We start from the raw sequence: 25,796 nt of genomic DNA, 5'->3' as shown, positions 1-25,796 counted from the left end.
GAAATAAAGATTTAGTATGTAAGGGTTGCAAGAAATCCTCCCTGTAAACCTTTCTCTGGCTTAAAAAAATTTTTTTTTAAATGTTTATTTGTTTTTGAAAGAGAAAGAGCAAAAGAGGGGGAGGGGCAGAGAGAAAGGGACACAGAATCCGAAGCAGGCTCCCGACTCTGAGCTGTCAGCACAGAGCCCGACACGGGCGCAAACCCACAAACCATGAGATCATGACCTGAGCCGTAGTCAGATGCTTAACTGACTGAGCCACCCAGGCGTCCCTCTGTGGCTTTTTATTGAGGCAAATGTTTTGTTTTACATCTTAAATTTAAACTAGAAATGAAGGACAGCATTCTGAAGCTCTGCAGTGTGGTGAGGAGGTTGGGGAAAGGGCCTGTGATTAAGAGTTAATGAGATTAACATTAGGTTGTCTGGAGTGGAAGGCCAGGAAGTGTTTGCGATTTTTCACCATATGAAGTGTCATAATAGAGAAGTGTGACCTGCAGATGTCTGTATGTACTAAAGACAGAGCAGGAACAAAGAAGTTTTATCTTTGTGATTAAAAAGAACTTGATGCACGGAAGGTGATGGATTCCCAAAAAGGCTGTGGTCCTTTTTCACTAGAGGTCATAGGTGAATTTTTAAAATTATTTTTATTTTTAATTTTTTTAATGTTTATTTATTTTTGAGAGAGAGAGAGGCAGAGAGAAAGAGGGAGACACAGAATCCAAAGCAGGCTCCAGGCTCTGTGCTCTCAGCACAGAGCCTGATGTGGGTCTTGAACCCCTGAACTGTGAGATCATGACCTGAGCTGATGTCGGACGCTTAACTGACTGAGCCACCCAGGCACCTCAAAATTATTTTGAATTAAATTTAAGCTTACAAAAAAAGTTGCAAGTGTCTAGTATTCCCCTCACCCAGATTCCCCAACTCTTAACATTGTATTCCATTTTTTTCTATTTTGTCTATCAACCTGTTTAAAATTATTAGTCTTTTCTGAACCATTTGAGAACTATAGAAGTGATGCCCCATTACTCCTAAAAATTAAGTGTCTATTTCCAAAAAGGGGATGCTCCCTTACGTGATTACCCTATAACTCTCCCAGTAAGAAAATCAACACTGATTGATACCAGTACCCAGACTCCAATAAAATTTCACCATGTGTCCATTTTGCCAACTGTCCCAAGGCTGTGTTTTTTCCTTTAATGGTCCAGGCTCCCATCTGTGCACCCATGTTGCCATGTCTTTTTAGTCTCCCCAGCCCCAGTCTGGAGCTATTCCTCAGTCATTCCCTGTCTTGTGTTCCTGAAAGTTTCATAGAGTACAACTTTCATTCCAGAGGGTGATCCTCAAGCTGGGTCCATCTGATGGTTCCTCATGACCAGACTCTGATCACGTTTCTTGACAAGAATAGCATAGAAGTGAAGCATGACATCAGGGGCACAAGGTCATAGATACACTTAGGGTCTTTCTGTCTTTGTAATTTAGTGACAGCTAGCTGACTGTCCAGTCATTCATTCTATATGAGCTAAGTGTTGAACATGAAATCTTAGAAGAGGAAAAAGCGACTAATAAAAATTTCTAACATGGAAGCAATTATACCATATTTCCTTCATTAATTTTCTAAGTTCACTCTTAGAAGATGAGAAAGTAAAGATCTGTGTGGAGCTACTACTTAAAAAATGGTGTCTCTATGAATTTTTTCCTTGTAATCTTTTTTTTCCTTTTTAGGCATGGGCATACCCCAATTAAGGAATAGATTGTGGGGTACCTGGGTGGCTCAGTCGGTTAAGTGTCCAATTTCGGCTCAGGTCATGATCTCATGGTTCGTGGGTTTGAGCCCCACCTTGGGCTCTGTGCTGACAGCTCAGAGCCTGGAGTCTTCTTTGGATTCTGTGTCTCCCTCTCTCTCTCTGCTCCTCCCCCACTCATGCTTTGTCTCTCTCTCAAAAATAAATAAACATTAAAAAGAAAAGATAGATTGTGTTGCCCAAGCCAAGATTCAGTATTTGGATTTTGGACCCCATTTTCCCATTAACAGAATTTGGTTAAATGGTAGTTTCCATTCTAGATTATGCTAAGCAAAGAAATTTACTTATAACAGTAACTTTTGAGTTTTTTTTTTTTAGAAGGGAAAATATATCTGAAGGAAAATGGAAACTAATAATTAAGAGTTCCAAAATGGAATGTGGGCTCAGCCCCTTTCCCTTAGCAGGCCACCTGAGGTCACCTTCTGTTTGGATATGTCTTTGATTCAGTCTTTTTTTTTTTTTTTTTTTTTTCCTTGGCATTTTTCTTGCAGACATTATGTGATTTCTCTTTTGGCCTTTAGTTAGTATTAATTTAGATTAGCAATTTGGCTTCAGTGGAAGCTGGTATGTTGGTGGTAGAACAGAACCCCCCATGGTCAAACCCCCCAAGGGCTCTTTCTGGGATTGGGATGGCTAGTCCTGTTCAGCAGCTTTACCCCGTAGCCCCTTGGCTTTGGCTATTGCCACCACGTCTGCTGCCCAGTTTCCCTTCCCTTTTATCAGGCTTGGGCATATAGGTGTGCAGGATAAGGTCTGTCCTCTAGCTTACTGCCAGCAGTCACCTGAACAACACAAGCTAATAAATCTTTAGTGGAGTAGCTCCATGGAATGGCAGTCAGTGACAGATCATGATGTTACAAAGATATAGAAAGAAATTCCTCCAAATTTGAAGTAATTGTGTTAGGGGACTTGATCTTTATTAAATTTGAATGGGGTTGGGCCTACTTTTCAGAGACTTGGCTCTACCCAAGTCTGGTTGGGAGTAGAGCAAGCCACCAATCTTCAGTCCAAGATGGATTTGTGGAAGTGTGGTGTCTTGACCTGGCGGGACCCCTATCATGCATATGCCACTGTCCAGAGAAATCTGGCCATATTATATTTTATGTATTCATGTTTCTTATTGTCTGTCCTTCCCCACTTCTCTCTCTCTCAAAAAAAAAAAAAAAAAAAAAACAAATACAAAAACAAATTCAGGGCACTTGGGTGGCTCAGTGGTTAAGCCTCCAACTTGGTTTTGGCCTAGGTCATGATTTCATGGTTCATGGGTTCAAGCCCTGCATTTGGCTCCATGCTGACAGTGCAAAGCTTGCTTGGGATTCTCTTTTTCCCTCTCTCTCTCTGCCCCTCCCCTTCTGTCTGTCTGTCTGTCTGTCTCTCTCTCTCTCTCAAATAAATAAACATTAAAACAATGGTCCAGGTGAGGACTAGAATGTCAGCTGCTTGACAGCAGAGGCCTTGGTTGTCTTGTTCCCCATGTTAGTCTTCAGGACTAGAACAGTGCCTGGCTCCTCATGGCACTCAAGAAATTCTTATTGAATGAATGAATCTACCTTCCAGTCTTTTCTTAGTGCATTTCCCCCATTTACTTGGAAAATCTTGTTCTTTTTGCTTCATATTGGTATCATTTTGCTTTCTAGACTCCCATGGTGACTACCAAATGTTTTTGTGACTTGAGTTTCAGTCAGCTGGCATTTTCTGCTTCTTAGAGAGTCCAGAGATGCATTCTCACAAAGGTGTAATTTCAAAAGAGATCATGTTCTAAATCCAGCTGCTTATTACTTATCAGTGTAATTTATTCATAAAGTGTTTTCTTTCTATTTTATAGTGAAAAAAAGAGACTGGACCTGGAAAAGAAACTTTATGAATATAATCAGTCTGATGTATGCAGGTAAGATGTGATAGTGGGAATAGTTTTTAAACCAATTGGCATATGTTAATCAAAAAAGTGTAACCCCAATGTATGTTACAGATACCATAATTGCAATACTTTTACCATTCTCTTATGTCTAATATGTAATCATTTCAAGTAAATACTGAAATTTAATATAATCACTATCAAATGTAGGAATAAATTTGGCTAAATTTTGTGTAAGATGATTTTATTTTCGCTATTTGGTATTCGTGGTAATTCAGAATCTATTTTGCTTAAATGTCTGAGGAATAAGATGCATCATAGTCTTTATCTTTTTGATCACAATTTAAACACATTGAGCCTGTGTAATGATTAAGGCATAATGACTATAGCTGACCTTTCAACAAACTGTTGAAGGCAGGGTTACGTGATGTCTCATTTGTTCATGGATATTTGACAATGCCTGTGAAAATTATTATGAGCAATGGATAATATAAATGTTGTTCTTTCTAGGTTACTTAATCTGAAGAGCCAACTTTTAATATTTTTAATTCTATTTTATGTAAATTGAACTTCATCCTTAAGCCAAATGTGTGGTATTACCTCCAATATTATTCATATGAAAAATTTCTGGCTACGATAGCATTAATTTTGTGATTTAGCCACATCATAAGATGAGTGAGAAATGAAAACACCTTATCCAGAAGAGAGATTTAAAACCAAATCACCCATCAGGTCCATTTATTTCCTCCTATGCAAAATTATTCTTTGGTTTTAGGATTGAGTGTACTTCCAAGGATACCAGTGATGGTGGACATTGATATGTCCCCAGTAGTTCTAGAAGAGACAAGAAGCCAGTAAAATAGTGTAAGGAATAGCAGTGTTATGGATGCCATGGCCTCAGAAGTGGGCCCAAGTCTGAGAGCATCTGTGGCAGCTGCCATTTTTCTAGACTGCAGCTAAGAGGGTGGCCAATGGAGTGTAGACTTTTCCTGCAGCCTGTTTGGGGGCAGCTTCCTGGCATAATGGTGATGGGAACGGGGAGGTGAGAAGAGACTGGAGACTTTTAGCAAGCTGTCAGTTTGCTGAGTCTGTTCCCCTCTTGTTTCCTAGAAGACAGAGGGTATGATTGGCTAAAAAATATCCTTTCTTTGACTGCCCAACAGGATAAAATCCAAACTGTCTAACATGGCTGTTTCAACCTTGTTTCCCCCCGAGAAGGCAGAGGCTGAGATAAGGGTTTGTATGTAGATGGTAGTTTATTTTAGGAAGTGGTCACATAAAACTGGCAAGCAGGGCTGGGAAGAATGAAATAGGAGCTGGTCTCTGCTGTGGGCACCTGGGGCTCCATCCTTTTAGATCTTCAGGGGAGCCATGTAGATTGCCTCTCTGCTCCTCACAAGTGTTCACTCAAGAGAAGGAAGGGGGGGCCATTTACCTATCCGTAATCCCACATTGGACAGGGCCACGGGAGGTGTTAACTCCTTCTCACATCCATGCTGCAAACACAGAGAAGCAGCCCTGGAAAAGCAAGATACCAGGTGCTACCGTGGCTGGAGAGGAAATGCTGGGCCAGGAGGATTTAAGGAGGGCCTGAGAAGTATCTGGAACAACAGCTTACCAGACCCTCCATTATCTTCCCCTGGTTCATTTTCATCATCATCCTCTTTCACCAGCCTCCACTAACATGTTACACAGAATCTTCAGTGTCTGAAGCATGACAAGGACTTTCGTAGTATCATGTAAGCAGGTGGGTTTTGTTACCAGGGACTTCTGTTCAGTCTGAGCCCCACCAGCAGTTAGCCATGTGCCATTAGGATAATTACTTCAACATTCTGTACCTCCATTCCTTTATCTGTCAAATGGGGATAATGGTAGCTATGAGGACTTAACAGAGCCTTAAAGCAGTATCTGGCCCTGTGTAAGAGTCAATAATTTATTATTTGTTGCTATTTTTAAAATCAGTATTACTGTTATTCTTCTTAATTATTGCCTTTAAGCTTTCCAACATGCTATTTCCCCTGTTTCCCTTCATCTTCTCACCCTTGCTTTCCCCAGTTTTGGGTTTAATTCTCACCCACCCTTCATGTCTAAACTAAAAATTAATTTCTGTTGGGAAGGCCTTCCTGACCCCTTCAACTGGGTCAGATTGCCCACTCTGTAAGAGTCCTTGGCAGTTTTCCCTCTTAGCATTTATCACACTGCATTGGACTCATCTAATTTTTTGTTTTCCCTGTTGACTAGTGAGTGGCTTTCCTATTCACAGTACTGCACATATGAATGACTGCACGAGTGGGTGGATGACTGAAGTGGTGAGCTTTGAAGGTTCATGTGGGCAGGAATGAAACTAGACTTTCGGTGGAGAAGGCATGGTTACTATTGTATGTACTCCAGCTGGACACTGGCCACCACCAGCAACTTCACCAGGTGCCTGCATGTGGAAGACAGTATGTTAGGTTCCACCTCCATTATTGTCGCTCAGCGTCAAAAGTGGCAGACATGGGCAACAATAAAACCGGTTTTAAGTTTTTTTTGTTTCAGAAGGAAAAATGGGGACAGCCAACCAAGGTCAAAAGCACAAAATTATTAGCATGATAAAGAATTTCTTGAAAATTTTTGGCTTAGGTGTAGAGGTTTAAGGTCTATTGCTGATGAATTTTTTTTCCATTTCCTTATTTCTTTTTTTAAAATTTATTTTATTTTTTAAATTTACATCTAAGTTAGTTAGCATATAGTGCAACAGTGATTTAGGTGTAGTTTCCTTAATGCCCCTTACCCATTTAGCCCATCCCCCCTCCCACAACCCCTCCAGTAAACCTCTGTTCTCCATATTTAAGAGTCTCTTATGTTTTGTCTCCCTCCCTGTTTTTATATTATTTTTGCTTCCTTTCCCTTATATTCATCTGTTTTGTATCTTAAAGTCCTCATATGAGTGAAGTCATATGATATTTGTCTTTCTCTGACTAATTTTGCTTAGCATAATACCCTCTAGTTCCATCCACGTAGATGCAAATGACAAGATTTCATTCTTTTTTTTTTTTTTTTAATTTTTTTTTTTAATTTTTTTTTTTTTTTCAAACGTTTATTTATTTTTGGGACAGAGAGAGACAGAGCATGAACGGGGGAGGGGCAGAGAGAGAGGGAGACACAGAATCGGAAACAGGCTCCAGGCTCTGAGCCATCAGCCCAGAGCCTGACGCGGGGCTCGAACTCACGGACCGCGAGATCGTGACCTGGCTGAAGTCGGACGCTTAACCGACTGCGCCACCCAGGCGCCCCAAGATTTCATTCTTTTTGATTGCCGAGTAATACTTCAGTGTGTGTGTGTGTGTGTGTGTGTGTGTGTATGTATATATATACATATACATACATATATATATATACACACACACATACACATACATACACTTTTTTATCCATTCATCCATCAATGGACATTGGGCTCTTTCCGTACTTAGGCTATTGTCGATAGTGCTGCTATAAACATTGGGGTGCTTCAAAGCACCATACCTGTATCCCTCGGATAAATGCCTACTAGTGGAATTGCTGGGTCATAGGGTAGTTCTATTTTTAATTTTTTGAGGAACCTCCATACTGTTTTCCAGAGTGGCTGCACCAGTTTGCATTCTCACTAGCAATGCAAAAAAGATCCTTTCTCCACATCCTTGCCAACATCTGTTGTTGCCTGAGTTGTTAATGTTAGCCATTCTGACAGGTGCAAGGTGGTATCTCATTGTGGTTTTGATTTGTATTTCCCTGATGATGAGTGACATTGAGCATTTTTTCATGTGTTGGTTGGCCATCTGGATGTCTTCTTTGGAGAAGTGTCTATTCATGTGTTTTGCCCATTTCTTCACTGGACTATTTGTTGAGTTTGAGAAGTTCTTTATAGATTTTGGATACTAACCTCTATCTGATATGTCATTTGCAAGTATCTTCTCCCATTCCATTGGTTGCCTTTTAGTTTTGCTGATTGTTTCCTTCGCTGTGCAGAAGCTTTTTGTTTTGATGAGGTCCCAGTATTTCATTTTGCTTTAGTTTCTCTTGCCTCCAGCGACATGTTGAGTAAGAAGTTGCTACGGCCAAGTTGAAAGAAGTTTTTGCCTGCTTTCTCCTTGAGGATTTTGATGGCTTCCTGTCTTACATTGAGGTCTTTCACCCATTTTGAGTTTATTTTTGTGTCTGGTGTAAGAAAGTGGTCCAGGTTCATTTTTCTGCATGTTATTGTCCAGTTTTCCCAGCACCACTTGCTGAAGAGACTGTCTTTATTCCATTGGCTATTCTTTCCTGCTTTGTCAAAGATTAGTAGGCCATACGTTTGTGGGTCCATTTCTGGGTTCTCTATTCTGTTCCGTTGATATGAGTGTCTGTTTTTGTGCCAGTAGTTGCTGATTAATTTTTAATATCTGCAGCATGTTTGCGAATCTGTTTTTGAGGGTGAACTTTTTTGTGCTTTTCATCTTAGTTTTCCTTGACAGAAGAACATGAAAATTGTGAGCACTGAGTAATGTATAGAATTATACTCCTGAAACTAATATTACATAGTGTGTTAACTATACTTGAATTAAAATATATACTTGAATTATTAGATACTTAATAAAAATGTTGAATTATTTTATTGAACTAACAATAGAAATGCTTCATATCACGTACTCTTATGATGTAAAATTTGTGAAGAAGAAAGAGCTAGAACATGCAGGGTTGGTTCTGTGGGAAGAGTGGGCTGCACAACTTGAGCCATTCAGTGTGCCTTTTCATTTATTTGTTTATTCATTATTCATTCATTCATTCACTCATTCATTTTTTGAGAGAAAGTACACTGGAGCAGGGGAGAGGGGCAGAGGGAGACAGAGAGAGAATCTTTAGCAGACTCCACGCCCAGGGTGGAGCCCGACACGGGGCTCAATCTCCTCGATCTCGGGATCATGACCTGAGTCAAAATCAAGAGTTGGACGTTCAACTGACTGAGCCACCCAAGCACCCCAATGTGTGCCTTTTGTTTTACACTTTGGATGAGAGTCTCTAAAGGTTTTGTTCACAATTTGAATAGAGTCACAGCCTATATATTATCATAAAATATTTTAAAATATAGTAGGTTGTTGCAGTTCCTAATAAAATTTTAATATTATCTAAAAGAGAACTTTTTGGGTATTTTAAATTTTTAGAATTTCTCAATGTTTATGGATTGTGGTTTATAGTTTGATTCTATTTCCATATGAGCAGATAGTTCTGAAATTGTCTGTCATAAAAAGAATGCTAATGGACTATTCATCCGACCATGGCCACATAGCCACCGCTCTTGAAACCACATTTAATATTGAGAAAGAAATCCATATAAATCTTTATTGTGTGAATGTTATAATGTAGTCTTGTATACATTTCTCAGGAGAGTTATGCCTGGATGTGATACTCAGTGATGTTGCATTAATTTCTTCTAAAAATGTGTGTACATTCTGCTCTTTAGCTTTCAGTGTTTAGTTAGGTAAAGTATCTCAGAATACATTGTCTCATTAACAATTTTGTTTGAGAAAAATCTCTTTCTTTGATTTGTTAGTGTCTAACTGCATAATTTACAAATCTGCTTTTATTTTTCTAGAGTTAAGCTGAAGTATGTGAAACTAAAGAGATATCTGAAGGAAATATGTGAATCAGAAAAGAAGGCTCGTACTCGAAACCGAGAATATTTAAAGCGATTTGAGCATGTCCAAGCTCATGTTGGACACTTTACTACAAATACAGAGAAGCTTCAGGAACTGAAGGTAACATCTTGTTTTTCACTATATTTCTCTTTATCTCTCTTTCTTTTGCTAAAATTGGAAGGAAGTAATGAGCACTAAGTTTCAGATCAGTGGTGGTCATTAATGTTCAGTTGTTCATCCATAAGAGAATTGCTCATTTTCTCTGTGATTTACCATGTGGCCAAATTTTGATCAGGGAACTTGAAATTGAATTTTCTTAGATTCTACTTTAGTTGAGGAATTAATGGAATATCTGTACTTTGTTATACTGCACAAATAATTAACTTGTAACAGACATGGGCACTAGTCACTACCTGGCACGTGGTATTTGGTGGCTTCATGACTGAATTTGAGCAGCATTAGGGTTCTCTCCAGAGACCGTTTCCTTCTTTAACAGGTTTTTTCCCTGGGCTCCTCTGTTCCCATCAGGCAGTGTGTTGGGAAACACTGAGGGTAGAACTGGCCCCACGGAATTCACCTTCATACTCCTCATCTGTGTGACCCAGAGCAACTGCTTTCTGCAGCCCTCTCTGAATTATGGCATCTCGTTCCTTTAAGGTGCTGGGCAACCTTCTCCTCCACAGATTATGCCCAGTGAGGAGGGCTAGGCCTTTTTTCTCTAAGCAGTTGTGCTGGCCAAGGGTTGTTGCTCATGTTAACCCAACAAAATACTGGTTATAGAAGAAGTTGCCTTTAATTACTTTTTTTTTTCCCCCTCTAGCAATTTCCCCCACTGAGGCTTTATTTCAGGTACACAGGAAAATGAAAATACTATGCAGTGGTCTGAATGTTTGTGTCCTGAAATTTGTATCTTGAAATCCTAACCCTAACCAAATCCTAACCAAATGTGATGGTGTTCATACCAGGGGCCTTTGAGAGGGGCTTGTGTCATGAGGGTGGAGCTCTCATGGATGAGATTAGTGCCTTCTAAAACAGGCTCTGGAGCACTTCTACCAGGTGAGGATGCAGTGAGAAGGTACTGGCTCTGAATGAGGAAAGAGGCCCTCACCAGAAGGTGACCACACTGGTACCTTGATCTTGGACTTTCCAGCCTCCAGAATTGTGAGCAGTACATTTCTGATGTTTATAAGCCACCCAGTCAGGGATATTTTGTTATAGCAGCCTGAATGGACTAAGATAACTCACATATTCTGTACCCAGATACAGTAGTTGTAAATATTTTGGTATATTTGCTTTGTGTGTGTGTGTGTGTACATTTTTTCCTGAGCTGTTGAAAGTATGCTGTGGACACGATAACAGTTCTCCCCTAAATACTTAAGTGTGGATCTCCTAAGAACACAGACAGTCTCCTACATAATCACACTACTATTATCACACCCAAGAAAATTAATAATGATTTCATAATACCACTTAATATCTATCTGATATTTAAATTTCCCCAGTTCCTCCCAAAATTTTCTTTATTTTTCCAGACCAGGAGCCAACTAGGGTTCACATTACATTCGCTATTTTGGTTTTTTTGGTCTCTAAATCAAATTTAGTGTCCTACCACTCTTCCTTTTTTTTTTTTTTTTTTTTTTTTTTTTTTCATGACACTGGCTTTTTGAAGAAGGCAATTTAGTTGCCTGTATAATGACTCACATTCAGAATTTGGTTATTTCTTTGAGGCATAATTTAACTGGAAATTTGGATTAGACCAGCACTGCCCAATAGAACTTTCTGTAGTGATAGAAATGTTCCCGATCTATACTGGTGCTAATTTAGTAGCCACATGACTACATGCTCACATGACTACTGAGCACTTAAAATGTGGCTGTGACACTAAGGACTGAACTTTTAATTTTGTTAATTTTAATTGGTTAAATTTAAATAATCACAGCTGAGGTTACATACATCCTACTGTGTCCCATCAAGAGGCTTATGAGTTGTGATGTCAGGTGGTCTGACCTGAGTGAGGTTGAGTTTGATGCATTGCTTAAGATGGCAAGCTCTAGATCTCTCTTATAAGGACCTTTTTTTTCATTTGCAACTGAGCATATAATCTGTGGAGTGATAGTTTGACATCTTGGGAATATCTTGTTTCTAAATAGCCTTTTACTTAGTGGTTTTAGCATCTGTTAGTGATGCTTGAATCAGTGTGGTGGAGGTTGTGGAATGGGGATTTTCTAATTTAATCTTCCTCTTTATTAGCTTAAATTGTTCTATAAAGAAGAGCTTTCTTTCTTTTCTCTCCTCTTTCTCTTTTTTTAAGTATCACCATATACTTACGAATTTTTACTTAGTATATTATCAATTACTGTAGTTATTATTTTTGTTGTTTGTATTTCTCCAAATTTTGCTTGGGAGTGTCTCTTCAAATTGGCTTCTGTGTCCTTTTGGCCTGACCTCATTAATCCTGAGCCTTCTTTGCTTTGGGGCACAACATGTTCCAGGTTTACTTTGTACACCACTGCCTCAGACATGGAATTAGCCTCGTTTCCAAGGAGCTGTGGTTCCTTTTAGTGGGGAAGGGTATTTAGAAACCAAGATCTGGAAGTAGATGTGCTCAAACAATAGCACGTTTTAGCTACAGCACTACAGTTTTTTTTTTCTTTCTTAGTATTCAAGTAGAATACTTAACATTCAAAAAGTAATTATTATAAACATTGTAAATCTCTTTGCTGTTCAGAGATTTTACAGAGAAAGTAAAAGTGATGGACAAAGCAGGGAATTTTGCCTTCCCAATAGAAAAAAGGAAATAATAGAAGTTTTCCTTTTATTTTCACATTGATGCTTTTTTACTTAATTATTGATTTGATGATATAGCCAAATGTGAGAGGGAGGAATTTGAAAGGGAGAATCCATACTTTTATATTGAGAGCATTTTAAAATGGATAAGGAATGCCTTTAGAAAACAATGTGATGGCACAGAAGAGCAGATCATGTAGCTACAGTTGGGAAAGATGGGAGCACCATTGGGAGTCACCCTGAGTCCAAAGCTGAATGCAGGCAGCAATCTTTGAAACGCCAGCCAGTGACACCACTTACCTCAGCAAGCTGTACAGTAAGCAGAGATTCAGAGTAGGGAATGTTTGCCGTGCTGTCTTCCCATTCCTTTCCTCCTCTTCATTTCATCTTGGTATCCAGTGGTAGCCTTAGGAAGGCTGGACTCTGCCCCACTCAGGTAGCAGATCTTTACTTCCACTGACTGACCACATGTAAGTCTTAGGAGAAAGGTGTTCTGGGGAAGCATATTGCCCACACACCCCACAATGCCAGGAGTGTTTCCCCTTGAATAGAATATAGTTGATGCAAATGGACTAATAATTGGTAGAGTTCCAGAAAGTGAAACGAAATGAGGCAGTATGTGAGAAGTGGGGATTTGGCCCAAGTTGTATTAAGTGAATTTCTCCCTTTTTGTAAGACTGTAAGACTATTTATTATATAATATTAAAATCTTTTTAAATGGGATAAAGGCAAACATATTTTATGAATTTTTTTAGTTTAAACTGATTTTATGAATTATACTACTTTGGGGGCCTATGATAATTTTCAGGGCTTTTAAGGATGTTGATTTGTCATGTCATTTTGAAAACACGGTGTTGTGGCTATATTGCTACTTGTCAAATAGATAAAGAGGCCAACTAAGCTCAGTTCAAGAATATAAATATTAGTAGTACTGTGAAGATTGTGTCCTTCTCTCCCCCTTCCTGCCTCTACTCCCCCTCCCTGCGTTGGTGCTTGTAGAAGAGCCCCAGTTGGGCCTTAAAGCAGATGTTTTGGTGCCCTTTGTGCTTATCTCAGGTTGGGTTCTCCTGAAGTGGACCCTGAGACAAGGATTCAAATGTAAGTGGTTCATCTGGGAAGTGCATGGGATGTCAGGAGGCAAATGGGGGAGGTGAAACAGGGAAGGACAGGTAGCTGGAAAAGGGTATATATATACTAGTATATACATATACAAATATATATATGTATTTGTATATATAATAGTGTATATATATATACTAGTGTATATATACATATATATGTTTATATATATATACAAATATATGTTTTATATATATACACAAATGTATGTTTTATATACATATATGTATATATGTGTGTACATATATAAATAGTGTGTGTGTGTGTGTGTGTGTATATATATATGTATGTATGTTTTGTTTTGTTTTTTTTTTTAACCAGCCTCCACGACTCCCCACAGGCCTGACCACCCTGACCCGAAGCGGATGGGCGACCCCCTCAAAGGGTCTTTAAACCTCTGCGCGGGCGACGCCCTAGGTACCTGGACAGGGTGGGGGCGAGCGAGGTGGGGGACCAGGGGCCGCAAGCCGCCACCTCAACACTGACGCCTTAAGGGCCCCGCAAGGGCGCCAGCCCCAAAGCTGCCGTGTTGCTGTAGGCCCAACGGGCAACCGCCCAACAGGCCTCGCTGCCGCCACCACGGGACGCCATCATCCCACCTCCCCCAACAACCCCCATGGAAAAGGGTGTATTATCAAGCCAACCACCATAGTCAGCATCTGGAACTTAACTTACAGGGAAACCCTGGCAAATGGTTCCGAGCATTTGGAATATGCAGACGTGGCTCCTGAGCATCACTGATTAAAGGCTGATGACAAAGAGATGGGGGGGGGGGGGGTGGGGAAGATAAATTAACCACAGGCTCCTTAGGCACAGAGACAGGAATGTTGAGACTTAGGAGCACCCAAAAGGGTCCCAGGGACATGTGTGGAGCATGGCATCTGTTTCAGCCTTCCCCATTCAAGTGCCAGGCATGAGGCTGGTATGTCAGGGCATTCAGGGAGAGTCCCCATCTGTGATATCTCTCATCTGCCTGAAATCCTTGAGTGCTTGCTCAGCCTTTCAGGATAAAGCCCAGATGCTGGCGTCTGCCTGCATACCACCCTGCAGCTCAACCTTATGACCCTTAACACACACATGTCCTTTCTCATTTCTGTCTCACACAAATATACAGACGTGCACATTTTTTCTTCCCTACTGCCTCCCTTCACCTCCTTCCTCTCTCCCCATCTCTGCCTCCCATCTCTGCCTCCCATCTCTGCTCACTCTCTGCCCGCGCTCTGCTCTCCCCGCACCTGTCTCCTCCATTTCCCCCCATCTCTTATGCAATATTCCCTCCACTCCCATGTCTTCCCACTGTCCCTCTCCATCTTTTCCAATCATGTGCACGTTCTTTCTCTTACACACTCATACACTCACTCACATGCATCCACCAAGTTTTAAACATGCTGACTGCTATATTTTCTTGAAAGCATCACATCATTTCCTATCTTCTTCAACTAGAAGCCCTCTCTCTCTATGTCCTGCCTTAGGTCTGGGCCGTAATTATCTCAGTAAGCACTTCCTTCATAGTGTTGTCATTGTTTACATGTCTGTTTTTCCACCTCGTTGTGGGCTCCTCATCTTACTATTTCAGTGCTGTCAATATCTGGGCCACAATGTGACACATAATAAGCACTCAGTAAGCTTTGAGGAACACCCCCCTATTCTTTAAGCACTCAGTAAGCACTGGGACTTCCCCCTTGACTGAAAATTAATTCTGTATTTTTCAACTTGCTCTCTTCTGGACCATGAACAACTATGTGAGAGCTAATGTGGTATTGGTTCTATCCTGTGTTATACCTTCCCAGGAGCATTTCTGTTTAATAGCAGAGGCATTCTGAAGATACAATGTCACTATTTAAAGATGTGATTCTTGTTGGAAATTCAGTCATTAGGGTATATGTGCCTACGAAGGATAAAATTTGAAGAGAACAAATATTTGCGCCCTCATTCGATTCCTACTGAGCATTGTGACAGCCACTCTGGGCAGGGCAGGACCTTCAGGCTCCTGGAGGACAGTCTGTAGCTTTTCCCATTTTTTATCAACCAGAGTGTCTTACTTGTTAATATGTATTAGTTGAATATAAATAAGTGTTCCTGCATACCTTTTTGTAAAAAAACATCTAAAAAGGAAACCCATAGGGGCACCTGGATGACTCAGTCAGTTAAGTGTCTGACTTTGGCTCAGGTCATGATCTCACAGTTCGTGAGTTCAAGCCCCACTCTGGGCTGTCTGCTGTCAGCACAGAGCCTGGAGCCTGCTTCGGATCCTCTGTCTCCCTCTCTCTCTGACCCTTCCCCACTCTCTCTAAAAAATAAATAAATGCTTAAGAAATAATAAAAGGAAACCCATATCCTGGAAAAAATAGGAGAAGAGAAAAGACTGTGACTTGTAGTCCTGAGGGTCAACTCAAACAATTTATGTAACTCTCTGTACCCATTTTTTCAACTCTAACATGAGGAAGCTGGGCCAGCAGATCTTAAATGTCTGTTCAGTTCTGTAACCAAGAATTTTTATATAATCCTGGAGACCACTGAAAGAAGGAAGCCTGTTTAAAAAAAAAAAAAAAAAGGTAGTGGTGGCACTTTCAGGCAAATGGTAATGTGACGAGGGGAATTTGAAGGAACGTAAGTGGGGATACAGAAGAAAAGAAGAAAAGAATGGAAAATGAGATGTGCTATTAACATGGAAACATATCCCAGAGACCTGAAAGATATCCCATGACCTCCACCTCCTTCAGATAACCCCAGATGATCGTCAACAGATTTCATCAGTTGAGCTGAGATGAAATTGTTTGTGCACAGTGGGGAAGTGAACAGAAAGGTTCTCCTAAATTTAGGTGGGCAGCATCAAGCTCAGTGCTGGGAAGCAATACATTAGCAGACGGAACAAGTTAGTTACCTGATAAGTTGATTCAGTGCTCTTGAGTTCGTTAAAATAGGTTTCCCTGGGGGATTTGTGGGAAGAGGGGACTGTCCTTAGAGGTGCTGTGGACTGGCAGATGCTACTGGGCCATGAGAACTTTGGCCCCTGAAACAGCAAATGTAAGAGGAATCTGGGCCACATGGCAAGAAGGGAACAGAGACCTGAATCAGCACCAGACAGAAAGGATGCAGTACAAATCCTGATGTATTGTGGAAATATAATGGGACCTTACCAAAGAAGAAGTGGGGCATAAAACATGGAAAGACTGATGGTTGGAAAAATAGGGCACATGCTCTGCTGTTTTATCATTTTTAGCTAGGGAGTTTTTGGAAAGATTTGTCTATACAGTTTTCCAAACTTAAAAAACTTTTAAACATAGTACAACCCTTTATATGCAGATAGAATAGGAGGTGGGGTTGAAAATCCCTGCTCTCCAATGTTTAGGAGGTAAATTTGATGGATAGTAACCAAGTATCATATGTATGAATAAAAGGCAAAGAGAACAAAATGTTTGTAGGTGCAAATCTGTGGTCCTAGGGGATGCAGAATTATAGTTTGCATCAATTTTCAATTTATCATAGCAACTTTTGATTTTAAGTACATTGTTCAGTTTTTATTTGTATCACTAATTTAGGAAAGTACCCACAATTCAGTGAATTTTTCAGATGCATTGAGAGCAATGTAATTTGGACTCTTGAGACTTCTGTTACTATTCTTTATAAAGTCCTAATGCAGTTACAAGTTTTTTGCTGCAGCAGAATGAATTAAACAAAAGGCATGTTTCCATGAGAAAGTGCTCTGTCTTTAGAAGGTATGGCTCTGAAATGATCCCATAATGAGAAAAGTAGGTATAATGCCTGTTGCGTGTTTATAACTGATCTCAAAGAACATAAGAAAATATTTGCAGCCACAGGAACAGAGTTTTTATTTAACCAGCAATTATTTAATAAACCTCAATATTTATTTTGTTTATTTCATAATCCACTCCCATCCCTTTTTAAAGATACTTTCCCTTAGAATCTGTAAAGTATGCCTTTTGAAAGCTTTTGGAGTTGAAAAGTAACTATCTCTGAGTCCAAAGGAGTAGGTAGAACAGAGAGATGTAAATTGTATTGTCTTAATTGCCTTATTTTTAAATCTTTTCTTGGTTTATCTTTTTTACCGGCCTTATAAAACTTCATTTAATTAGGTATTTCTTTAGATTATTACTGTCATCTATCATGTTAATAGCATTCTGATAGAGAAAAAAAATTCCCTGCTAAACTCTTATTAAAAATGGGGCAGCATGTAATATCTTTTAAGATATTTTGAGAGAAACAAGTGAATTTTCATGATGATTGTCTGTTTTTTTATATGTCAAAACAAAGCTCAGGCCAGTTTCATGTTCAGACTAAGAACTAAGAAAACAGTTCTCTGATTATCTCATAGGTGTTTTTCTAATTGCAGTGCATCACGGCCTAATTTAGAAAATGTTCTGATACTTATCTGTGATGAACCACCATCCGTGAATTTCTTAAGGCTTTAATTACTAACATACTGAATCAAAGCCCTTTTTATGCCTTGCTTTTAAGAAAAAGTTATTTTATGATGGAATCACTTTCATCAATTATAGTGCGATAATGATGCAGGCATCTTCATGTAGTTATTAGTGCCAGAGCAAACTTCATTCCTATGGTACTGATCATTGATGTTTCCTGTATATTTTTATTCATAGAAAATGGAGTTTGTTTCAAGTCGATGAGCTAGCAAATAATATACTCTGTTCCTGTTATGAGTAGGACCATGATACTAATGTAGATATCTATAAAGATAAGAAGTCCATAGGATTGATTTCTTTTCCTTTAGGACAAAACTTTTCAGGGTAAACACTGTCTAATGTGCTGCTTTCATAATAAAGTAACTGGATTTTCCTGATAGCTTAATATGCTAAGGTTTTATTCCCTAAATTGATGGAAGACAGTAAGAAGCCATCAGGTCTTATGTAAAAACATACAGCATTTTATAGACCTCAGCTTTTGACATTTTATTTGTGAAATTTTCTATTCTAAGATAAGTTGAATTTCTTAGTAACATCAACTTTTACTTTCTACTTCACTGTTTTATACTCTAAAGACTAAAAAATATAGGCAGATGCTGGTTATAATAAGAGCCACCACAAAATCAAAACTTTGTTTCTGTTTAGACCGAATATGAGGCTCAAATTAAGAAGACACAGCTACTCTCAAAAGATAGACCTGCAATAAAAGGTGAACTGAAAGATGAAGACAGAGAAAAGGTAATAAATTAAAACAATAAACTTTCTGTTAACAGAGGATTTCTGGAGTGTTTCTCTTTTACTATATTGTTTTAAATAAAATCATGTTATTACAGAGATCTTTTTTATTAAACCTTAAGTATTATTTAAAGACTTATAGAGTATTGCTTTAATGTCTAATTCAATTAAATTTGCTAAAAGGCAGTCACAGCAGGTTTAAAAGAGATAGATTCCAAAGAAAACCTTAGTGTTGTTAGCAGGTGAAATTATGTTTCTCTAAATAACGCTTTGTCGCTGTTTTTTTTCTTCGTTCCAGAAATGTTTTAAATAAAAGGTAAACAAAATATGGAATTTTGCTTTTCTTTGTATATATAATTTTGTACATTTTAACCTTTTCACAGAGAAAGTGGAAAGAAAAGATTGCATATCTAAGCAACAGACAAAAAGACTGGCAAGGAATACTTAAATAAATTCTGCTATGTATCTGCCGTAATGCAGGCTTCTAATCCTGCAGCCTATCTCCATATAAATGATTCTGTTCAAGACCATAGATGTTTTCTTCACTAAAAGCAGTAAAGCTCTTTTAGATGAAATGTCTAAAAACATCTTGTAATAACTTGGAGCATGCTGGCAAGAGTAGTCACTTGTGACTATGTGTGAAACCCCCTCAGCCAGTCGATATTGTAATAAGCAAAAATGGTAGCATCACTCCATTATTCAGAAAAGCCAACAGCGTGCTTGTTCCTTAGGCTGCAGCATTCATTAAGAAAAGCTTACTGGGCTGAAAGCTGGAAACAGATGATAACGGGATATGATTTTCATATTTAATGCTTTCCTTGGAAGAGTATGTGTGCTACAGATTGATAGAAGAACCAACTGCTACTTTACTAAAAGACTTTCAGGTTTGCCCTATAGCTACCGATGGAATCATTCAGCCAAGAAATTAACTTTTTCTCCTTTTACCTGCTTTATATATCTGCTAAGCAGGCTGCCTGGCTGCCAGTAAATGTTATTATGCAGTTAACTGTTTGGTATTTAAGACTCTTATCAGAAAAGAAACAGAGGCCACACTATTTTGTTTTTATAGTAGGAGGAAGGTTTTAGTTTTCCTTTTTTCCATGCATTAGCAGGCATTAATCTGAGTTTATAGGAAGTTTTAGTTTTCCTTCCCAAAGATTAAAAAGTTAAAAAACCTAGAATTTAGAGCATTCTTTAAACTGTAAGATACAAAACACCAAGCCCCAGAAACCTTGACCTATATAAAAAGGCCTTTTAATGATAAATGATTTCTGTGCCATTAGATGTATGCCAAATGTGGTATGATGTGATAGACTTCTAAACCATTCAGGCAGTTTTTCTGTTTGACATTGGGTCATGAAATAATTGATGTGTTTTTAATCTATAAGCCGGTTTGTTCTTTCTATGCCATTCCTGATAAAGGCATTCTTAGTACGACAGTGTCAATGGTACTTAAGTAAAACGGGAGACTTTTTTTTTCTATTTGCACTAGTGATCCCTTACCTTACATACAATTACATAGTCTCCTTTTAGGTTATATTTAAAATTAGGGCAAGAGACATACAGCTGACAACCCCTTAAAGACGTTACATATAATAATTAGAAGACAGGTATTTTCCTGTGTACTATAAAGTATCATCTTAAAAGCTTTGATTATTGACTGTATATAACAATCAATTAGGTAACATTTTGAGAAATTTCTTTCTTGCCTATATTCAATTTCTTATTGGTGTTCCATCAATTAAAAGGTAAATACATTTCAGTAAAATGATGAATTAATGAATCCTTATTATATGCTAATTCCAGAATAATTGCTTATCATATGAGTTACATTTTTTTTCCGGTGGAAATCCATACATGTCTTCTTTAGACAGTCATATGAATTAGTCTCTGTTCCCAGAGTTGTTGGTCTTCAGGTATTGGCCTGAAGCACAGTATGGTGAAGTCAATAAATCATTTTTAAGCATGTGATCTGTGTGAGAAGCCACAGTAGATCCCCCTATGAATTCCACAGTGCTTGTGCTCAAGGTGCTTCCTACAAGGAGATGTCCTTTCTAAGGCACAAGATAGTATGTAATGAATGCCAGTTACATGTGGTGGGCATGTGCTGCATGAAGAAAGAAGGTATGCTTCTACCAAAATGAGTGGCCCAAGACTCAGTGGAGGAGGTGGTGTTTGAACTAGTGTGAAGGATGGGAAAGATATCAGTCAGTGGGGATGTGTTAGACATTCGAAGGCCAGGAGATGTCATGATTAAAGGAGTAGAAGCAGGAAAGCCCAGTGGGCAGTTGTGCAGCCTGGCTGAAGTCCAGAGTTCTTGTACGGAAGTGGTAGACAGTAAGGTTGGAAAGTTACATCATGGAACTTCTTAGTGCCACATTAAGAATTGAGATTTCCTCCTGGAATCGTGTGTGTGTGTGTGCGCGCACACGCGGGCACGTGTAATAGTGTGTGTATGTGTTGGGGCAGGTAAAGGCAGGACTTGTGGATGGAGCAGTGACATCACAGCTGTGCAGCAGCAGGGAGATAAGGCTGGAGGTGCCATGGAGGACGAACTGAGGGAAGGAGTTGGTGGAACTGAAGAATCAGGGTTCGTTCAGACAGGAAGAATTAACTAAGAGCCTAAATTGAGGGTTGCCATTAAAGTGGAAAACACTGATGAGGGGGAGAGGACTTGTCAAATTAATGATAATTCTGAATTATAAGAAGCTATATTTTTTAAGTGATTGTATACCTTTCAACCATAGCAGTAACATGGATACTCTATCAAGAAAAGTCATCAAGCAGTGATTGTCCATTTTCTCAATGTAAAACTCTAGCTCAGTTTCATAATAAGGCATCCAGAGTTTTCATGCCTCCTCTGGCTACTTTTCAGAGTTCTGTGTTCTCTTAAGAGAATTAATAATTGGTCTACTTGTTCCCCAAGCTTGTTTCCATGATTAGTTTACCTAGTAAACTTTTGGGTTTTGGTTAATAGATAGCAAAAAGACAAAGTTCAAGCCCCCATTCGGATCCTCACAAATTTTACTATAATTCAGTAATCCTTTCCCTCTATTATACATTGCATTTTTTTGTTGTTGGGGCAGGGTGTAAATTCTAATTCTGTTGGTCTTTTGGCATGTTCTAGTTACTTAGTTTTTCATATGAGCAGTGACTAGAGAACATATATAAAAAAACATCAAGGGGCGCCTGGGTGGCTCAGTCGGTTAAGCGTCCGACTTCAGCTCAGGTCATGATCTCGCGGTCTATGAGTTTGAGCCCCACGTCGGGCTCTGTGCTTACAGCTCAGAACCTGGAGCCTGTTTCAGATTCTGTGTCTCCCTCTTTCTCTCTCCTCCCCCGCTCATGCTCTGTCTCTCTCTCCCCAAAAATAAACATTAAAAAAAAATTAAAAAAAAAAATCAAAGCGTATGTATTGTCATTTGTGAATGAGATATCAATTTTGGGATGGGGTTTGTGAAGTTTCTTTGAACTATTTTTGTGTGTGTTTGTGTGAGAGAGAGAAATTTTTTTTTATGTTTTAAAATTTACATCCAAATTAGCATATAGTGTAACAGTGATTTCAGGAGTAGATTCCTCAGTGCCCCTTACCCATTTAGCCCATCCCCCCTCCCACAACCCCTCCAGTAACCCTTAGTTTGTTCTCCATATTTATGAGTCTCTTCTGTTTTGTCCCCCTCCCTGTTTTTATTTTTGTTTCCCTTCCCTTATGTTCATCTGTTTTGTCTCTTAAAGTCCTCATATGAGTAAAGTCATATGATTTTTGTCCTTCTCTGACTGACTAATTTCACTTAGCATAATACCCTCCAGTTCCATCCATGTAGTTGCAAATGGCAAGATTTCATTCTTTTTGATTGGTGAGTAATACTCCATTGTATGAAAGAAATTGAAGAAGACACAAAAAAAAGGAAAAAAGATTCCATGCTCCTGGATAGGAATAACAAATATTGTTAAAATGTTGAAACTACCCAAGGCAATCTTTGAACTATTATACTGTGAAACATGTTCTACTAAAAGCAGAAGTGAACTGGATCCTTCACAGCAAGAGTGTACCATGCTAGGCCTGGCTGGAGATCTGTGGAGGACCAGGGAATTTTGTCACAGGGCTGAAGGCTAACTGGAGAGTTCCATTTCACTGTTTTAATACTTCCTGCAAGGGTCACATGGAGAATGGTTATGCAGGCTGTTACTTCTACTTCTCATGTTAATTGTAACAATGGGTAATGATCAGTGCACACTTATTCTGTGCCAGGTGCTACACGAAGCACTTTATGGTCATCAACTCATTTAATCATTTCAACAATCCTGGAAGTAGATGCTGTTGTTATCCTCATTTCATGGGAAGGCTCAGAGAGGTTAGTTAACTTCCCCAAGACTACACAGCGAGGCAGAGCCAAAACTCAAATCCAGACTCTTTGGCTTCAGTGTCCATGCAGTTAGCCATCTTGCTGCCCTGCCATCTGAGGTGGTATGGGTGAAATGCTCTTCAAAAGTTGGGAAAAATTCCTGATCCAATAAAAACACCCTGGCCAATATCATGCAAAATATTCCAATTATCCATTTAGATGCTGCATTTGTGCCTAACCTTGGTCTCATTTGGTGCTATAATATTCCAGCTAAATCAGGTGAGCCAAGGAAAGCAGAGCATCTGTCTCTGAACAGCTCATGTTTACACTAAAAGGAGAATCCATTTGAGTTGGCTTGGTAGGGCAGAAGAAATACCTTAAAGCTCTGCTGAAGAAGAACTTCCAGTTGAGAAGACATGTGCACTTTGTGTGCAGTGGCTTCACCTGTGGGTTGGAGCTGTGTCAGGAGAGGTGGTGAAACTGTGGTGGGGAGCAGCCCTGTTGCAGGGGAGGCACCAAACAGGGAAGACAGCCCAGTATTACATGATGGGAAGAGTTCCATTTCCAGAGGACAGACCGTGGCTCCTGGGATCTGAGCAGTATTCACAAGACCAAGGCAGCCACTGTGGGGCCTGGGCTCATCTCTAAGGGCTGAAGTGACTGGCATTGTGGAGGAGACAAGTGATTGAAATAACATAATGGCAAGGGTAAAGGAGTCATAAGAATCTACTGTAATACCCATAAAGAGAAAATGACTTAGGTTGGAATCTTCTGGAAGCAGATCCTAAGACAAGGATTGGAGTGTAAGTGGTTTATTTGGGAGGTGGTCCCAGGAAGCACAGAGGAGAGAGGAAGGTGACACAACCAGTAGTGTGTGATTGAATGATTGAATGGGTTACTACTGTGAGCAGCCAGAGCTCAGTCCTATTGGGGAACCTTGGAAGACTGTGTAGCACATGCCTTAGTGTCTTCACACATGGGCGTAGAAAAGGGAGTGGGGATATATTCTTCAGTTCCTATCTGTCATTGACTGAATGTTGTGGCTGGCTCTACTCCTGGCTGCTGCAGAGCAGTGAGGGAAGCTCCCAGGCCAGAAGGACACTGTGGGCATGTACTGGGATGGTGAGGTTCCCATAGATATGGGTCTGGCCCTGTCATACCAGCTACTGGAGAGAGCAGTGCAGGGCAAGAGTAAAGTGGTTGGGTTATTACTTAAAGTTATCTATATAGGCCCCAATTTCTTACCCTTACTGGCCCAGAGTACCTCATTCACCAGCAGTCTCCTTGAACCACTGCTCAATTCTGAAGAGTGCAAGCATCTCCCTAAAGTGGGGCTCTGAGCGGTTGCCCAGGTTTCTAATACTGGGACATTGTACCTTGCTTGTCACCCTCGCAGAGTTGTGACTTTATTTGACCTAGAGCAATGACAAAGTCAGAAGGTATTCAGCTGGGCCTCTTTTATCTAAATAGCTTTTTCACTTGTATGTGTTTCTATTCACAAGACATTTAAAAATTAAACTGAATTACACAAAGTTTTTCAAGTCCTGGCGCTAATACTAGATTTGCAGGCCTTTTTTTTTCAGGAGAGGCTAGAAAATGCTCTTCTCTCCATGCTCATTAGACCATGAGCTCCTGCACGGTAGGGTCTTGGCCCATCCACTGTTCCACCTGGTGAGTGGTAGCAGCCCACCAGCCTGCAGTGAGGAAGAGGAGGGAGCCATTCTTCTTGAGCGAGGGGTGTGCCCCATTCCACTGGAGTCTGAGGCCAGATGAAGTTTGAACTCTCCACCTCCTGCTTCCTTTTGAGGGTACCTCCCAAGTGGGTAGTGTGGCTCAGATTGACAGCTAACATTTGCATTGGTCTTACTCTGTGTCAGGTACGGTTCTAAGGACTTTATAGAATACAGTACACACACACACGTCTACACACACTCATTACAACAACTTTCCGAAGTAAGATTTATTTTTATGCCCATTTTACAAATTAGGAGATGGAGGCCCAAAGAAATTAAGTAACTTGTCTCCAGATCACATAGCTGGTCAGTGGCAGAGCCTTAATTAATAAATACATCAACTTTGCTTCTCAGTAATTGCAAGAAAGGTTTCACTTAGGAGAATGGTGGGAAGAAGTCTCTCTGGAAGAGACTTAACCTCTTTCTCACAGTCAAGAACGAAAATAACCATATTTTTAAATTTTCCTTTTGTGAAGACATTTGGCTACACAACTATCACTCCTTTGCTGTCTCTGTGGTGGAATTATGTGACAAGTGTGTTATGTGTCAAAGACTCTTACAGGTGAGAAAATTGCATTCATATATATATATATATAGGTACACATCTTGTAGTAGAGTGATAAGGAAGAGAGAAAAAGTCAAGGAGAAGGGGAAACGGAAACAAGCCGATTTGGCAAGAGGAAGATAAAATTTGTGGAAAACACTGTTTCTTTTCTCCCTTTGATGGTACAAGGGATTATGGAAGCCTCCACAGGAGAACAAATTTTGATTTCCATTTTTTATAAGATTTTCCAAACTTCATATACTTATATTCTATGAAATAATGTATTAGAAAAAAAAAAGTCTTTTTCATATAGTCTGAAAAAAATGTACTCATGCCTAGAACTTTTTTGGAAAGGAATCTGGCAATAACTATCACAATTATATATGCAGTTGACCCTTGAACAATGTACGGGTCCACTTATACACAGATGTTGAACTTTATGTACAGTTTGTACATGTATTTTCCTTATGATTTTCTTTTCTCTGGCTTGCTTTATTGTAAGAATGCAGTATATAACACATATAATATTAAAAGTATGTGTTAATCGACCATTTGTGTTGTGGATAAGGCTTCCAGTCAACAGGAGACTATTAGTAGTTAAGGTATATACAGATTTTTGACTGTTCAGGGGGTTGGATGTACACGTATGCTTTGTGCCAGCAATCCAGCTATCCTCAAGAAATAGAAACTCTAATTAGTTTAATAACATTAATATACTAGGGGCTCCTGGGTAGCTCAATCGGTTGAGCAATCAACTTCGGCTCAGGTCATGATCTTGTGGTTCGTGGGTTCGA

General features: G+C 39.5%; 1 protein-coding gene across 2 annotated transcripts in view; it reads left to right on the top strand.

Annotated features, from left to right (window-relative positions):
- KIZ (kizuna centrosomal protein) overlaps positions 1-25,796 on the top strand; it is a 145,159-nt gene that overhangs the window by 3,919 nt on the left and 115,444 nt on the right. For both annotated transcript variants that reach the window (XM_086701562.1, XM_086701561.1), the window contains exons 2-4: positions 3,628-3,690; positions 9,251-9,413; positions 18,290-18,382. In XM_086701562.1, coding sequence (XP_086557688.1) covers positions 3,628-3,690; positions 9,251-9,413; positions 18,290-18,382 — 319 coding nt within the window. The remainder of the gene's footprint in view (positions 1-3,627; positions 3,691-9,250; positions 9,414-18,289; positions 18,383-25,796) is intronic.

Source organism: Puma concolor, chromosome A3, assembly GCF_028749965.1.
Source record: "Puma concolor isolate L17-30 chromosome A3, mPumCon1.1.hap2, whole genome shotgun sequence".
Classification (NCBI taxonomy): domain Eukaryota; kingdom Metazoa; phylum Chordata; class Mammalia; order Carnivora; family Felidae; genus Puma; species Puma concolor.
The sequence above is the reverse complement of the archived record's forward strand: the minus strand, read 5'-3'. Positions and strand labels throughout refer to the sequence as shown.